The following is a 19128-nucleotide window of genomic DNA, read 5'->3' as shown; positions in this document are numbered from 1 at the left end:
AACTACGTGTCAATCGGGCCGATCATGGATGTTACTGACAAGTGATTGAGAAAGGCCCACCTAGCTGAGTGTAGATTTAAAAAGGAAATGAATGCTAGGGGTTATATAGAACAAACGGGGTCAAATGGGTTACCAGTCTTTTTTGTTCAAGCCGTTTGGTGAAAGTGTATCTAACTCATGGATTATTTTAAGTTCAAGCTGTTTTCTGATCTTATCTGTTTTGGAAAATACTTTACAGAGTCCTGAGAATTGGAAATCATTCATGCTGTGACATTGACTGTTAAAATGAGCGGCTACTGGGGTGTCCTTGTGTGTTTTGATACTGTATATGTGTTCCTTGATACGTACACGAAGTTCCCGTTTTGTTTCTCCTATGTATAACATGTTACATTTTGAACAGTTGATGACGTATATTAAGTTCCTTGTGCTGCATGTTAGTTGTCCAATGATCGGGTATGATTTCTTTGTCATGGGGTTCGTGATTCTGTCATTGTTGTGTATGATCATTGAAGGGCACACTTTACATTTGTTGCATGGCTTGCAGTTCCCCGGGTCTTTACTTTTTGTTGTTTCTTTGATGTTGGCTCTTACCAGGATCTTTTTGAGATTGGGCGGTTGTTTATAGGAGACAATAGGTGGTGTATGAAAGGTATCTTTGGTTTGTTGATCAGAGTTGAGTATGGACCAGTGTTTACGAATTATGGTGGATATGCTTGGTAGTGATGGATGGTAGGTTAAAACAAATGGTATTCTTCCTTGTGAGTCCTTATTTTTGTCCTTGTATTGAAGCAGGTCATTGCATTGAGTATCTCTGGCTTTCTGGATGGCATTGGAAATTGTAGTCTGTTTATACTTTCTATTAGTTAGTTGGTGTTCTAGTTTTTTTGTTTCAGCGGTGTATAGCGTGTTATCCGAGCATATACGTCTGTATCATAGAGCTTGACTATAGGGGATGGATTTGAAGACATGGCGTGGATGACAGGACGATGGCAGAAGATATGAATGTTTATCAGTGGGTTTGCTGTATACGGTTGTATGGAGTTCGTTGTTCTTTATGAACATCTTTGTGTCAAGGAATGCAATTTCTGAAGTGCTGTGTTCCATGGTGAATTGGAGTGTAGGATGGATCGAATTGCAGTGAGTATGGAAGTCAGAGAGTTGTTGATCACCGTGTAACCAGATGAATCTGACGTCATCGATGAATCTGTTCCATTTTTCTGGTTTGAGTGGAGAGCTAGATATGATTTCCTTTTCCAATTTTCCCATTGCTATGTTGGCATATGATGGGGCCATTTTACTGCCCATTGCTGTTCCTTGTATTTGTAGATAAAATGTGTCGTTAAATTTGAAGTAGTTTTTGCTCAGAATGAATTCGATCATTTCGGTGACTAGTTGTGGATGTGGAGTTGTGGTATTGTTCTCTTCCAATGCTTCTTGTACAGCCTTTATTCCATATTCATGGGGAATATTTGTATACAGAGATATGACATCCATTGTGACTAGAGTGGCAGTGTCAGGCATTGTGATATTCTTGATATCTTGTAAGTGATGAGTGGTGTCTTTAATATATGATGGTAGGTCATGTACGATAGGTTGCAGAATAAAGTCAACATATTGTGCCAGCGGGGTTGTAAGAGATTGGCATTGTGGGATAATTGGCCGTAGTGGTGTGTTCTCCTTGTGGATTTTTGGTAGTCCGTAGAAATGTCCTGGCTTCGGTTCTTTAGGTATCAGCTTGTTAGAGAGATCACGTGATATCCATTTTTTCTGTTCCCATCTTTTAATTTTTCTTTCAAGTTGTTTTAAGTAGAGATCCGTTGGGTCTTCATCAAGTTGTTTGTAGAAGTTTGTATTATCCAGGTGTTTCATGCATTGGTCTATGTACCATGGTGTATCCATGACTACGATACCACCACCCTTGTCTGCTGCTTTGATGGTTATATCATCTCGATGTGAAATTTCCTTGATTGCTGTCCTCTCTCCTTCGCTTATATTGTTGTATGTTTTTTTTCCAATTTTCTCGTTCTAAGATGTCTTGTTCTACTGCATTCAGGAAAGCTTCAAGGGTTATGTTTTGGTTTGGAGGGGGGTTGTAGTGGGATTTTTCGCGTTTGAATGGACCGGCTTCATTCACTTGTGGATTACTTTGATTCTCTCTATCTCTATAGAGGTATTTAAGTCTGCATTTTCGTTTAAATTCACTAATATCTGATTGTAGTTCATTCAAGTTGATATGATTGGGTGTGGGGCAAAACATAAGACCTTTCGAGAGAACACTAGCTTGAGCCTCGGTTAGTTGGCTTGATGACAGATTAGTGACAATTGACGTATCTGGTGGGGGTGGAGTTGTTTGCTTTTTTCTGTTTGAGTGTCTGTTGTTTCTTTGCTTCTTGTTGAAACGTCGATTCGGTTTACTGTGTTTTCCCGGATGTATGCGATCGGGTTGGTCTTCGACAAGACGTTGCAGTTTCGATCTTTGTTTGTTTATTCTAAGTTGTCTTAATTTAGTTGTCATCGATGATAGTTTTTCATGAACGTGAGTTAAGTCAATGGGGTGGAATTTATCTTCCATCTCTTCTTTTGTCTTCTTGATGTCACTTTGAACAGATGATAACACTTTCTTGTTTTCTTTGATAAATGGTGTTTTTTCTATAACGATCATTACCCTGATAGCAATTTGTAAAGTATGAAATTCCTGCATCTGTGCTAGAATGGCAAAAACACATTTTGATGAGGGTGTTCTAATATGTATTGGACATTATCATGTAAAGTTGAAAAATCCTCAACAAACTGTTGTTTTGAGTGTTTGAGGAAGTCCTAAATAAATGGTGTTTTTGACAATTTGTAAAGTATGGAATTCCTAGCTGTGCTAGAATGGCAAAAACACATTTTGATGAGGGTGTTCTAATATGTATTGGACATTATCATGTAAAGTTGAAAAATCCTCAACAAACTGTTGTTTTGAGTGTGTGAGGAAGTCCTAAATAAATGGTGTTTTTGACAATTTGTAAAGTATGAAATTCCTGCATCTGTGCTAGAATGGCAACAGGACATTTTGAAAAGGGTGTTCTAATAGCTATTGGACATATATCGTCATGTAAAGTTGAAAAATCCTCAACAAAGTGTTGTTTTGAGTGTGTGAGGGAGTCCTCGATAAATGGTGTTTTTTATAAGGAATTACCCTGATGACAATTTGTAAAGTATGAAATTCCTGCATCTGTGCTAGAATGGCAACAGCACATTTTAATGAGGGTGTTCTAATAATATGTATTGGACATATATCATGTAAAGTTGAAAAATCCTCAACAAAATGTTGTTTTGAGTGTGTGAGATAGTCCTCGATAAATAGTGTTTTTTTCTATAAGGATCGTTACCCTGATGACAATTGATATGATATTCCTGCATCTGTGCTAGAATGGCAACAGCACATTTTGATAAGGGTGTTCTAATATGTATTGGACACATATCATGTAAAGTTAAAAAATCCTCAACAAACTTGTTTTGAGTGTGTGAGGAAGTCCTAAATAAATGGTGTTTTCTATAAGGTTTGTTACCCTGATGACAATTTGTACAGTATGAAATTCCTGCATCTGTGCTAGAATGGTAACAGCACATTAATAAGGGTGTTCTAATATGTATTGGACATATATCATGTAAAGTTGGAAAGTCCTCAACAAACTGTTGTTTTGAGTGTGCGAGGAAGTCCTAAATAAATGGCATTTTCTATAAGAACCATTACCCTGATGACAATTTGTAAAGCATGAAATTCCTTCATCTGTGCTAGCATGGCAATTTTGATGAGGGTGTTCTAATATGTATTGGACATATATCATGTAAAGTTGAAAAATCCTCAACAAAATGTTGTTTTGAGTGTGTGAGGAAGTCCTAAATAAATGCTGTTTTTGACAATTTGTAAAGTATGAAATTCCTGCATCTGTGCTAGAATGGTAACAGCACATTAATAAGGGTGTTCTAATATGTATTGGACATATATCATGTAAAGTTGGAAAATCCTCAACAAACTGTTGTTTTGAGTGTGTGAGGAAGTCCTCGATAAATGATGTTTTCTATAAGGATCGTTACCCTGATGACAATTTGTAAAGTATGAAATTCCTAGCTTTGCTAGTATGGCAAAAGCGCATTGTGATGAGGGTGTTCTAGTAATATGTATTGGACATATATCATGTAATGTTGAAAAATCCTCAACAAACTGTTGTTTTGAGTGTGTGAGGAAGTCCTAAATAAAAGTTGTTTTTGACAATTTGTAAAGTATGAAATTCCTGCATCTGTGCTAGAATGGCAAAAACACATTTTGATGAGGGTGTTCTAATATGTATTGGACATTATCATGTAAAGTTGAAAAATCCTCAACAAACTGTTGTTTTGAGTGTTTGAGGAAGTCCTAAATAAATGGTGTTTTTGACAATTTGTAAAGTATGGAATTCCTAGCTGTGCTAGAATGGCAAAAACACATTTTGATGAGGGTGTTCTAATATGTATTGGACATTATCATGTAAAGTTGAAAAATCCTCAACAAACTGTTGTTTTGAGTGTGTGAGGAAGTCCTAAATAAATGGTGTTTTTGACAATTTGTAAAGTATGAAATTCCTGCATCTGTGCTAGAATGGCAACAGGACATTTTGAAAAGGGTGTTCTAATAGCTATTGGACATATATCGTCATGTAAAGTTGAAAAATCCTCAACAAAGTGTTGTTTTGAGTGTGTGAGGGAGTCCTCGATAAATGGTGTTTTTTATAAGGAATTACCCTGATGACAATTTGTAAAGTATGAAATTCCTGCATCTGTGCTAGAATGGCAACAGCACATTTTAATGAGGGTGTTCTAATAATATGTATTGGACATATATCATGTAAAGTTGAAAAATCCTCAACAAAATGTTGTTTTGAGTGTGTGAGATAGTCCTCGATAAATAGTGTTTTTTTCTATAAGGATCGTTACCCTGATGACAATTGATATGATATTCCTGCATCTGTGCTAGAATGGCAACAGCACATTTTGATAAGGGTGTTCTAATATGTATTGGACACATATCATGTAAAGTTAAAAAATCCTCAACAAACTTGTTTTGAGTGTGTGAGGAAGTCCTAAATAAATGGTGTTTTCTATAAGGTTTGTTACCCTGATGACAATTTGTACAGTATGAAATTCCTGCATCTGTGCTAGAATGGTAACAGCACATTAATAAGGGTGTTCTAATATGTATTGGACATATATCATGTAAAGTTGGAAAGTCCTCAACAAACTGTTGTTTTGAGTGTGCGAGGAAGTCCTAAATAAATGGCATTTTCTATAAGAACCATTACCCTGATGACAATTTGTAAAGCATGAAATTCCTTCATCTGTGCTAGCATGGCAATTTTGATGAGGGTGTTCTAATATGTATTGGACATATATCATGTAAAGTTGAAAAATCCTCAACAAAATGTTGTTTTGAGTGTGTGAGGAAGTCCTAAATAAATGCTGTTTTTGACAATTTGTAAAGTATGAAATTCCTGCATCTGTGCTAGAATGGTAACAGCACATTAATAAGGGTGTTCTAATATGTATTGGACATATATCATGTAAAGTTGGAAAATCCTCAACAAACTGTTGTTTTGAGTGTGTGAGGAAGTCCTCGATAAATGATGTTTTCTATAAGGATCGTTACCCTGATGACAATTTGTAAAGTATGAAATTCCTAGCTTTGCTAGTATGGCAAAAGCGCATTGTGATGAGGGTGTTCTAGTAATATGTATTGGACATATATCATGTAATGTTGAAAAATCCTCAACAAACTGTTGTTTTGAGTGTGTGAGGAAGTCCTAAATAAAAGTTGTTTTTGACAATTTGTAAAGTATGAAATTCCTGCATCTACGCTAGAATAGCAACAGCACATTGATAAGGGTGTTCTAATATGTATGGGACATATATCATGTAAAGTTGAAAAATCCTCAACAAACTTGTTTTGAGTGTGCGAGGAAGTCCTAAATAAATGGCATTTTCGATAAGGATCATTACCCTGATAACAATTTGTAAAGTATGAATTTCCTGCATCTGTGCTAGAATGGCAACAGCACATTTTGATGAGGGTGTTCTAATATGTATTGGACATATATCATGTAAAGTTGAAAAATCCTCAACAAACTTTTGTTTTGAGTGTGTGAGGAAGTCCTAAATAAATGTTGTTTTTGACAATTTGTAAAGTATGGAATTCCTAGCTCTGCTAGAATGGCAAAAGCACATTTTAATGTGGGTGTTCTAAATTGTATTGGACATATATCATGTAAAGTTCAAAAACCCTCAATAAACTATTGTTTTGAGTGTGTGAGGAAGTCCTAAATAAATGGTGTTTTTGACAATTTGTAAAGTATGAAATTCCTGCATCTGTGCTAGAATGGCAACAGGACATTTTGAAAAGGGTGTTCTAATAATATGTATTGGACATATATCATGTAAAGTTGAAAAATCCTCAACAAACTGTTGCTTTGAGTGTGTGAGGAAGTCCTCGATAAATGATGTTTTCTGATGACAATTTGTAAAATATGAAATTCTTACATCTGTGCTAGAATGGCAACAGCACATTGATAACGGTGTTCTAATATGTATTGGACATATATCATGTAAAGTTGAAATATCCTCAACAAAGTGTTGTTTTGAGTGTGTGAGGAAGTCCTCGATAAATGGTGTTTTTTCTATAAGGATCGTTACCCTGATGACAATTTGTAAAGTATGAAATTCCTGCATCTGTGCTAGAATGGCAACAGAACATTTTGATAAGGGTGTTCTAATATGTATTGGACATGTATCATTAGGTCAACAATTTTGAAAATTAAGAAATTAGGTCAGGCTGAAAATTATGAAGATTTCAAAGCATGTGTAAATAAAGAATACAATCAAGATGTTGGTATTTACGTCATCAAAAGTACGAGGGAAGTTTACAGCTTCATAAAATCTTTGTCGTGCTTCCTTCCTGTATTTGAAGGGAAGATATAATTTTTTCTAGCACAGATGCAGGAATTTCATACTTTACAAATTGTCAAAAACACCATTTATTTAGGACTTCCTCACACAAGCTGCTGTTGTATAATTACCAAGGTTAAAACAGATATAAAATGGTCACAATTACAAACTCTGGCACTACTGAAATTCGGTAGAGAGAATTCCAAATTTTGATGAAACCACAGCGTCATTAAAATTTAATTACCTCATCACTTGACAGATATACAGATATACAAATATACAGATATACAGATATACAAATGAGCAATGGTACTGGTCTACAAGTAGTCTAATTTGGTACACATGAAGAAAAATCACACTGCCATGACAAGAGTCAATTCTCTATCTCAATCAATCTTCAATGGCCAAATATTTGACTTTATTAGTCAAATAAGTCTTAAATTCTTAATTTCTTAAATTCCAGTCTAACAATCAATTTGACATATGCCCAAATCTTACATAAAAACAAGCAACGAATATCAATTTCAACATGATCCTGGGATCCAACTTCCCTCACAAGATCATTATACAGTCATCACTCTGATACATTGTCGTGAATAGCACATCATTTGACGTGTTTGAACTAGACTGTATGCAAATGAGGTCAAATGTCCAGCATGTATCATGTGTACATGTATAGGATTAAATTTGCCATGGATCTGAATATGAAATCAAAAACATATTCAGGTTTTACCTGACCTGCATTTGAAAGGGGAGTGCAAATTAGCCATGGATTCAAACATGAATGTGAATCCAAAATATTTGGTATTTACATGGCCTGTGTTTGAAAGAGAAGGTAAAATTTGGCATGGATCCGGGTGTTAATATGTATACAAAAATATTTGGTCATTAGCTAATCTCGATTATCCAGCCTCTCATCACTTGGACTGCTACTACGAGACTTCCCCAAATGAAAGTCTGGAGATACTACATTTAAACTTTCTCACAAAGGAAGTACCTGCTGGAGCAGTGCATCATGGGTACACTTCACATCCAACATTGCAGGCTGAATGATTTAGATACTTTCCATACAGATCATCACTTCTCAAGCAACTGTTATATAATAATTACTATAATCAAGTATGGCTAGCAGATTTTTTAGGCTTCCAAGATATGTACTATGTGCCGTCTGGCGTGAAAAAATTTGACTGTGGTTTCTCCAGACTGACATATGGGTGGTCTCATAGGCAGTGCCGCAAACAACGAGAATCTGGATAATCTAGACTAGTCTTTAACTTGCCTGTGCATTTGATAGGGCAGTGGAAATTTGCAATGGATCCAAATGTTAATGTGAATCCAAACAAATATTGTCTTTATGTGTCCTGTATTTGAAAGGGAAGATATAATTTGGCTTTGATCTGGATGTGAATATGAATATGAATCCCCCAAAAATATTCGGTCTTTGGGGAAGATGAAATTTTTGATGGATCCGAATGTGAATGGGAATCCAAAAAAATCCGTTTTGACCTGGCCTGGCCTTGCCTGACCTGACCTGGCCTTGTCTGACCTGAAAACCTTGAAAACCCTTTTGTTCAAAGTATCAGATGTAACCTTTTTGCAGATTTTAATAGAAACAGGTATATCAATAAGTTTACTATTGAATATGTATAAGCTCAATAACAACTTTAATAAACAAGTTGCTGACAGTTGAAACAAGACCTGGGGATATACTTGTAGGTATTTTTAGTGAAAATATTACTACTAATATACCTTCTGGTAGTTTCACAAGACTGCTGCTTTCAAGGCTTAAATAGTTTCCACCGAGAAGTTAAGGCAAGCTAGAGGATTTGTTAGCCTGGATAATAACTGAGATATTCTATTCTTCAGGGTTATCCATAAAAAATGATGGGTGTAAAACAGGATAGAGTACTTTGACAATGCTTGCTATCACTAGTGCATATAAGTACTTACTTTTCCTTGAATGTTTGATCAGTTCTGCTGTCTTTAACAGTGAGCAGAGCTGTAGGGTTAGGTTGATATCTGACCTATGTCCATCTGTCTGTTGTCTATCAACTTTTTAGATTTCAATCTTCTCCAAAATTACTCAATATCTAATTTAGCTAACATTTGGTGTCCTCTGGGGAGTGGATGTAAGTTTGTTGTTACAATTAAGCATGTGCAAATTACGTTTAAAAGTGGGTTTGTATACAAAAAATTGTGTTCTATCGTACAACAGCCCTATGATATTTTCCCAACTCCTTGAAGAGCATACAATCTGTTGTAGTTGAATATAGTTGAATATAGTATTTTATTTGCCACAAACTCAAAATCATATCAACATAACAAGAGAGAAAGTAAAAAAGACAGTGGAATAAATATTACACATAAACTGATGGATGAATACAGAGTTTATGGCTGGACCACAAAAATAGTTTGAAACAAACTAGTCAAATTTGTGGCCCATACTACAATTGATTAAACAAAATAATCAAAGCAAAAACAAAAACAAATTTGAAATTAAAACAAAAACAAACAAAAAACAAACAAAATAAAACGCGTTCTCATAAAAAAAAAATATAACAACTGGCATTAAATGCAATGTAAGGTAGAAAAAGCTGAATTAATTTTGTAACAAATACTGTTTTAACTGAGATTTAAAAGTAGTCCTGGATTGTATTTTTTTCAATTCTTCAGGTAAGGAGTTCCAATGTTTTGCAGCTGCATACTGAAAATTGTGTTGCGTCAAAGTAAGATTTACTTTTGGAATGTAAAAGTTATCTCTCGTTGCATTCCGAGTGTGATACGTATTTGGTGGTGTGTTGAAATAGTCGTTAACTGTTTGCGGGAAGTGACCAGCCCTCAAATTGTCATAGTCATATTGTAACCACTTTCCTACAGCAGGGTTAACTGAGGCATGGCTGTGGTTCTCATTTTGCCTGAGAACATTAGTTATTCAGCAGTGGTGGCAGCAAGGCTTGTCCATACAACTGCTAGATTCCAAACTTGCCACCCAGACTAATAATCTGCCTATCATGACTCCAACTGATCAAGTGTAGGTATAGATGGGTTGACATTTTCTGCTAGTCTTAAATGTCCATAATTGAAAGATCTAGTACCACCCCCACCCCCACTCCTCATTCTTTTAACCATAAATTTGCTAACACCTAATTACTAATTAAATCATAACATTGACAAGAAATATTTGGGGATAAAATACACAATTGAAATTGAGAACTTTCATGACTTTAAATATATTGCATTTTATTTGTATTATTTGCAGGCTCCCATAGAAAGAAATGGCGTGCTGAAGAGCATGAAGTGGTTCTGCAACATTTCGAGAGAGAAAGACATAAGACTTCTAAGAGTGCCTGGAAAGCGGGATTGTGAATCATGTAAAAAAGAAAATCCTGTGTTGCAAAACAGGACATGGTCAGACATTAAATTTCATGTCTACAACAGAGTACAAATTCTTAGAAAAAAAACAACCCATTTTTAGCTCCAATGTCATAGTCATCTAAGCTGTATACTAGGGGCACCACAGCTGAAATTTTGGAAAAAAATTGCCCGGCTTGAAGTACAAACTTTGGCAGTATATTTAGTTAGAGTAATATCTGGGCCTTCAGAAAACTGATGTTGCCCCTCTGGATTCTCTTGCACAAACTCACAGGAGACGGTTTCCATAGTAACGTTGACACTATTTTGAAGGATGCTGAAACATTGAAAATGTCATATCTTGTGCCCCAGAAATACTACAACCATAATTAAAAGTAAGTGTGTATATGTTCGAAGGGACAGACAATTGAATGAACACAAAACCTGTTTGATTCAATGCCAAGGTCATAGTCAAAATTCAAGGTCATCTTCACTTTTTGGATTTTTATAGAAACATGCACTGAATATTTTATGTATACTCCAATCAAGTATGACGTGTAAAGTTGAAAATGGGTCAGAACATAGCCATGTATACAATCTTTCAGAAAAAAGATGAAAGAGCAGATATGAATTTGCTTTGTAGCAAAAATCAGTTGCTAAGACAACTGATGTCAAGATCCACAATTATATCGAAATGTTGATACACTGAATATTTCAGCATCAGAAAGTGCTATTCACACGATGTAAGTGTCTATATATGCGTTTTTTAGGTCAAACTATTCACTGATGACATGATATTTTTGATCCAAGGTCAAGGTCATTGTCAAAATTCAAGGTCATCTTATTTTTTTTGTAATTATTAAAACTCTATCGGAATCTTGTCTATTAGTCAGGTGGCTTAGCTACATTTTTGTTACATGCCGGATAAAAGCACCAAATTTGGCATGAATGATCCTTAGGATCTACTGATTGATTTTAGTGTGGGAGCCCTCGTGAATATTTGCATACATTGCATACATCAAGACAATTCAAAATGGCCACCATCACTCATGAAAAGGCCCACTTTGCAGAACTGTTTGATGAAATAAAAACACCGAATTGGGCATGAGTGGTCTCAAGGACCTACTTATTGAAATGGAACTTTTGTGAATATTTACATAAATTTGTTTATTTTTTTTAATGGCCACCATTACTCACAATAAATCCAAATTTTCTAAGATATATCATATTTTGCTGAACTGTGTGTTGAAATAAAACCCACAAATTGGGCATGTGTGATCCTGAGGACCTACTAATGGCATTTAGAATGGTAAGTCTCGTTTCTGGTTTTTGTAGTATATTACACTATCTGTAATTGTGATTATCGTAATGTTTCGGTGATTTGTTGATAAAAACTGAAAAAGTAAGATAACCTTGAATTCTGACAGTGACCTTGACCTTGGATCAACAAATTGAGTTGTCCGTCTCCCCCCCCCCCCCAAACATATATACACACACTTTGATTATGATTGTAACACTTCTGAAGCCTGAGATGTGATGTTTTTTAATGTTTAGCATCTTTCAAAATAGTATCACCATTACCATGGAAACTGCCTCCTGTGAGTTTGCGCAAGAGACATCAGTTTTCTGATGGCCCAGATATTACTGTGACCGAATATGATGTCAAATTTTGTACTTCAAACCATGTGAGGTAACGCTACTTTTTGGACTTTGTGCCATGACTAATAGGGAAATTATAGTATATGGTAGAGTGGTCTGAAAAATGGTGGGAACATTTTCTCAGAGGTGTATGTGGGTTAAAGTCAAAAACTCTTATCTCAAAAAGTACTTTAAATAATTGAGTGTGAAATTTGATGAGATGTTTCTGAAAGTGTTATTCTGCAGATTTTCTCCAAAAACATTGACAAAATTGCCCCTAGCAACCATGACCACGCCCTTAGCAACAACCAAATGGCAGAGTATTTTGGTCAAATAACAACATCATCTGGCGAGCAATTGAATAAACATTCAAAAAATATATGCTAATACCCTAGCAACCATGGCCACGTCCATAGCAACACCATCTTTTGGGCAATTGAGTAAACATTCAAAAAATATATGCAAATACCCTAGCAACCATGACTAAACCCATAACAACAGCCAATGGTGCTGTATTTCACAAGTATATATGTAACAATGGATATTCTTAGGCAAGTGAGCACTCATTCAAAAACTGCATGCAAATATGCCTTGCAACCATGACCACGCCCATAGCAACAGCCAAATGGGAGTACATTTTGGGGAAAAAATACTATCATCTTGTAGGCAATTTAGTAAACAGAAATGTATGCAAGTATCCCTATGAACCACAGCTGATGCTAACATATTTCATAAAGGTAACATTGCAAAGTACAGTTGTGCTACAACGCCATTGGCGCTATTTTTTCTTTTTACTTTCATTGTGTAAGCTCATCAATGCAAGCATGATTTACCCAATAGAATTTGATGTACAACACTTGCCTGCTTAATATTTGAACTTTTTTTCTAGTGGTCCCTTAGGGCTGCTGTAGTTAGGCACCTTAACGCATTTATCATCACCTTAAAGTTTAAGGATGGCAGTGTAACGAAAAAGCCATCACAGCATATACTTTACTGATCATAGTGTTATGTATAAACAGATTATTACATCTGGCAGAAAATGATATCTCTGCTATACAAGTATACACATGTAGGAATACATTCAAATAGTCTACTGCCTTGTTTGTATCATGATTTTGGATTCATTGTGGATCGTATCATACTCTGCTGCTTCACCCTCTTTAAAACATTATTGAATGACATATTTACAACCATTTCTGAAATAGATATTGTTCAGGTGAAACTAATGAAATATGGTTCCTATGAAAGGTAGCTATGTTAATTACATCAACATACTGTTATTTACAGAGTAAGAGGTTCTTTCAGATGAACGTGTTATTCTTGGCAGATACAATTTGAAACTGTATATTTCAAGAAAACCAGGTATTAGACAAGATTTAGCTAAAGATCGACTAGCACATTACATTAACCATAATCACAGTATGGCATCATTTCAAAGTAACATCCTTTGGTAATGTAGCAGCGGTAGAATGTGAATGATATTTCCACTGATAAAAGTAATTTAAGGAAATTTACACTTCATAAAAATAAACAACACTTCATAAAGATAAACAAATCGATCAAAGAAAAAAAAAACCTAGTTTTGCTTTTCTTCACTCACTATGTTGTTGAAAGTGCAATGCTATTGCTTTGTCATCATACAAATTTAAATCTAGCCATTTTGTAGCAATTATGCTTTAGCTGAAAGAAGTAATGTAAAGGATAAGTAGACAAACATTATTGTTCATTCTGATGCTGAAAAGTTTATGCACAACATACATTAAATACCTTGCATTGTTTTGAATTAGAGTCAACGTATTTGTTACTACATAAATAGATAGCAACTATTTGTTATTTATTTGTTAAAATGGAGCAGAGTAGTGGTAGATGTTATTGTAGAAAATCAGAAAAAGTGCATCTACAATTTGTTTCGAGGAAGTGTATAACTTCAAATGCCTGCTATGGTCATTGAATTCGTCCTTAACAGTGTTAAAAAGAGCATGTGGCAATCATTTAATGATAAAGTCCTAGTATGTGGTCAGTCCAATAATGTAATCAATCTGTAATAAATGTACATATAGTGGTTGCTAGATATTAAACAAACTACTACAGTCACTGTGATCAAAGTTTCAAATTGTAAACAAAAGTATACATGTAGGCCTTAAAATTGCAAAGTCACTGTTAAAGATCACATTAGACTGACCACATACTAGGTTTATCATTGAACTACATGTACTTTATTTTATCTGGCATCGTTTACAGATTGATTACATTATTAGACTCTCCATATACTAGAAGTTTATCATGAATTGATAGCTTATAATGTCCTCTTTTCACACTGATAAGGGTGAATTTAATGACTAAAGCAAGTGAACTTCAACACTGATGGTATATTTCATACAATCTTATACATGTACATCACACTAACATCACTGGTGGCAATTCTCAGAAAACATCCATTGTGGGGGGGGGGGGGGGGGGCTGTCATCTTCGATGGACCTATTTGAAATAAAGTTATATTTTGCATATTTCAACCAATTTCATGTAGTAGTATCTGACTGTAGTGGAGCAGTTTTACCAAACAATTACCTTGGTTCAGTGATACTGTTTGAGCTAGAGTGCTAGTCCCCTTAAATTTTAAGTGACTACTTATAACAAGTAGCACAACTGAGAAGGAGGATGCTGGTCTATCACTTAAATTTCAAGTGACCAGACAGAGATCTTGCAGCTACCACTGAGTTTGAGAGTGCTAGTCCTTCCTTATTTTATAAGTGGCCAGTCAGAGATCTTGTAGCCACCCCTGAGTTTGAGAGTGCTAGTCCTTCCTTATTTTATAAGTGACCAGTCAGAGATCTTGCAGCCACCATTGAGTCTTAGAGTGCTAGTCCCTTCCTTAAATGTTTAGTGACCAGCCACCAGAGTGTGAGAGTACTAGATACTCCCCTTGATTTCAAGTGACCAGTTTGGAAGTAATAGTCCCTCCCTTACATTTTAAGTGGCTAGTCAGAGATCTTGCAGCCATCATTGAGCTTGAGAATGCTAGTCCATCCTTAAATTGTAAGTGACCAGTCAGACATCTTGCAGCTACCACTGAATTTGAGAGTGCAAGTCCCTCCTTTAAATTTCAAATGACCAATCAGGGATCTTGCAGCTACCACTGAATTTGAGAGTGCTAGTCCCTCCTTTAAATTTCAAGTGACCAATCAGAGATTTTACAGCCACCCCTGAGTTTGAGAGTGCAAGTCCCTCCTTTAAATTTCAAATGACCAATCAGGGATCTTGCAGCTACCACTGAATTTGAGAGTGCTAGTCCCTCCTTTAATTTTCAAGTGACCAGCCAGAGATCTTGCAGCTACCACTGAGTTTGAGAGTGCTAGTCACTCCTTTAAATTTAAAGTGACCAATCAGAGATTTTACAGCCTCCCCTGAGTTTGAGAGTGCAAGTCCCTCCTTTAAATTTCAAATGACCAATCAGGGATCTTGCAGCTACCACTGAGTTTTAGAGTGCTAGTCCCTCCCTCAAATTTCAAGTGACCAGCCAGAGATCTTGCAGCCACCATTGAGTTTTAGAGTGCCAGTCCCTTCCTTAAATGTTTAGTGACCATCCACCAGAGTGTGAGAGTACTAGATACTCCCCTTAATTTCAAGTGACCAGTTTGAGAGTAATAGTCCCTCCTTTACATTTTAAGTGGCCATTCAGAGATCTTGCAGCCACCACTGAGCTTGAGAATGCTAGTCCATCCTTAAATTGTAAGTGACCAGCCCAGACATCCTGCAGCTACCACTGAGTTTGAGAGTGCAAGTCCCTCCTTTAAATTTCAAATGACCAATCAGGGATCTTGCAGCTACCACTGAGTTTGAGAGTGCTAGTCCCTCCTTTAAATTTAAAGTGACCAATCAGAGATTTTGCAGCTACCACTCAGTTTTAGAGTGCTAGTCCCTCCCTCAAATTTCAAGTGACCAAAATCTTTGGATACAGTGCTTATCACATGACAACCCCTGTCTGATAGCATATTCTGTGGATGTAAATATATAGACTCACAGGAACTCTGTTCTTGTACTGTTAAACTTCAGAGTGTATTCATATTTATGTGATAAATGTTTAAACCAAATATACCACCACAGAGTCCCCCAACCAATATTAAAACATGACAATTTTTTCAGGTCCTCTGTTTGTTCATAATATGGTCCTCGAGCTGAAGCCCTCTATGTAATAGTCCAGATTCACATCTTTAAATATCAAGAATTCCCAAAATCTCTATAGCCTATAGTAGTCTAGGTATGCCCAGTAATAACATATTAACTGTTCATGACTATACCCCTAAGGGAAATGATGGTCCTCTAATTACCAAGTATTGAGATGAGTCCTCAAGATGGGGGTAATGCCAGTATGTGTGTGTGTGTGTGTGTGTGTGTGTAAACAACTTATAGTCAAAAACCACTCAATCGATTGCCATGATATTTGTTGGGTGTATTACTGTCAGTGTCTGATTGGGAAATTGTTCAAATCAAAATGATCTTGCCACTGGTGTGTGATTTGGGGCAAAAAATGTGATTTTGATAATAAAAAAAAACGTGGTCTCCAAAACTTCTGGGAAGATTGTTCTGAAATTTGATGGAACATTCTTAGAGATGTTTAGATTAAGAATTGTTCATAAAACATGATGAACCTATCAGCGATATGCAAATTAGGTCTCAAAATCTCAATTTTGGTCAAAAACTTATCTTGAAACTGCATGGTGAATGGGGTTGAAATTTAGTGAGGATGCCAATCAATGTTCAATTCATGTATATCTTTATGCTGACTTTGTGGAATAATCTGTTTAAGTGTATGCCATAGCTTGTATAGTATTCATATTTCACCCTGAGCAGTACCGATTTTTCTCTACCTACCTTTTTGAGGAAGTAGTCGCGCTGATAAATCAATATTCTGATTTCATCATATCAGTAACCCAAAGCATAGCATTACCACTGACTCTTCTAGTTATTTTGGGGGCATGCTTATCAAAAATACTTCTTATTATGTTCTGAAAACATTCCCAGGAGTCATCTATGTGGTCAAAAACTTCTAATACACACCATGGAAAGTATCTGAGTACTTGTTTAAAAGCAGCCAAGGACCGTTACTAAGCCTGACCAAATTGCCTGGGGTGGGGTGGGGTGTGTGTGTGTGTTGGGGGGGGGGGGGTACTTTGTCTTGGTACAATCATGCATTTAAAATTTGGAAAGGTGGCTACTTTATATAAATTTGTATGCAATATTTATTATATTTATTTTAGCGTATGCAATTACATATTATATGTAATGTCGTATCTTTTGACATTAGTTGTTGGAAAGATGTCACATTCAAAGTAAAGACAAGTGATGACTCTGTTGATGATTCAGAGTGATATAATTGTGATCACTCACAAACCACCCTTCAAGTTTTCAGGGCCACCAAATATTCCAAAAAATGATCTGATGTTTTATCAGTGAATGTTTTAGTATAAGGCCAGAAAAATATAAAAAGCTGTTTAACGGGCAACCTATTCCATCACATTGGGTAGGTAATAGGTCAATTTTTTTTATAATGCTTTGCAAGGATGTAAAAACAAACCGTATATTATGAAAGCAGTTTATATAGATCTTTCAGCCAAATCTGTTCAGTAGTTTTGGAGTTAAAGATTTTTGACCAAGAAGACACATTTCTCGCCCTAATTTGCATATTACTACTGATTGAATTATTATGTCATGAACAATTCTTAATCTAAACATCCCTAAGAATGTTCCCACCAAATTTCAGACCGATCTGCACAGTAGTTTTTGAGTTTAATTTTTTTTTACCAAAAATCACATTTTTTAACACAAATCACACACCTGTGATGCCATTATTTTACTTTGAATAATTTCCCAACTAGATACCAAAAGTAATGTCCCAGGAAATTGGTCTAGTGGTTTTTGAGTTTTAAGTCATCCACACACACACACACACACACACACACACACACACACACACACACACACACACAGATTGACAGACACTGCACTATGCCTATAACCAGTTGTGCTAAAAACATAATTATACTACCAGAAACCACCAACCATATCTCACATTACATTTTTATTGACTTATCAACATCTCAGTAGTAAATACAGAAGTTGTTGTCATCAAAGGTGTGAAAGTTTTCCAAATTTGGTTAGGAGTGTGAAAATCACACTGATGTCAGACCCAATGAATACAGTTTACTTATTGAGCTTGTGTAATATTGTGTGATTGTTCCTAAATAAAGTAATATTGTCAGAGAATACTATGTTTGCAAAACCATCCCCTCAGATATCAATAAAAGTATTTGAACATTTTCCATCTACACACCAAAACTAATGTCCCCGCCGAATACCAAGTCAATCGGTCTGGTGGTTTTTAACTTTAAGTCATTTGCACATAGACAGACACAGACACAGACAGAGCCACAGACACAGACACACACATTTCACCATGCTTATAGCATTACTGAACCTCAACTCGGTTCAGTTGTACTAAAAAACATTAAATTTCAAGTTTTATAGAAATAATATTGACACATCTCCATTCACTCCCATTTCATCTAAATCTCCCACCATGAAGGCAAATCTGGAAAGTTCTTTGAATTATAAGTATTTCTGGTTTATTTTAAGACAATTGTGAATTTAGTTAATGTGAGTAGTGTGTAGTGTTCCAATACTTGAATGACAAGAATACTGGCCTAGAGGTCAAACCTTATCTTACACCTAATATTTATCCTTGGCAAGATGTTTCAAAGAACATTGCAGACTGATACACAAATTGTTATTTTGGCAATGCAGTATTGTATATAAATTAACACCAATGGCATTGTAGCACAACTGTATTTGGCTGTTGCAATGGTTGTGGTCTTGTTACTAGGTGCATTTGCTTACATTTTGGAATGTTTATTTGTTTGCCTATTAATCCCTATTGTATGACATAAACCATCTTTTGGCTGTTGCTATGGGTGTGGTCTTGTTGCTAGGCATATTTACATACATTTATTGAATCTTTAGTCACTTGGCTACCCTTCGTAGTTTACATCTTTGCAATGTGGTTGCTAGGGCCAGTTGTGTCAAATGTTTTAAACAATAACTGCAGAATAACACCTCCAGAAACATCCCCACTAAGTTTCAGCCCCATTCACTGTGTAGTTTTCAAGATAAATTTTTGACCAA

General features: G+C 35.7%; 1 protein-coding gene across 1 annotated transcript; it reads right to left on the bottom strand.

The window, feature by feature from the left end:
- Positions 1-930: 930 nt before the first annotated feature.
- Positions 931-1899, bottom strand: LOC144442164 (uncharacterized). Its single transcript, XM_078131432.1, has one exon. It carries the CDS (start codon positions 1897-1899, stop codon positions 931-933), a length of 969 nt encoding a protein of 322 aa, XP_077987558.1.
- Positions 1900-19128: the final 17229 nt, after the last annotated feature.

This window comes from Glandiceps talaboti, chromosome 11 (assembly GCF_964340395.1).
Source record: "Glandiceps talaboti chromosome 11, keGlaTala1.1, whole genome shotgun sequence".
NCBI classification, from domain to species: Eukaryota; Metazoa; Hemichordata; class Enteropneusta; family Spengelidae; genus Glandiceps; species Glandiceps talaboti.
Note: the sequence above shows the minus strand (reverse complement) of the source record. Positions and strands in the feature narration are given on the sequence as shown.

What these genes read in the sequence shown, in the direction of transcription:
- LOC144442164 (XM_078131432.1), bottom strand. Translation starts at nt 1,899, where the DNA reads ATGGATACACCATGGTACATAGACCAATGCATGAAACACCTGGATAAT.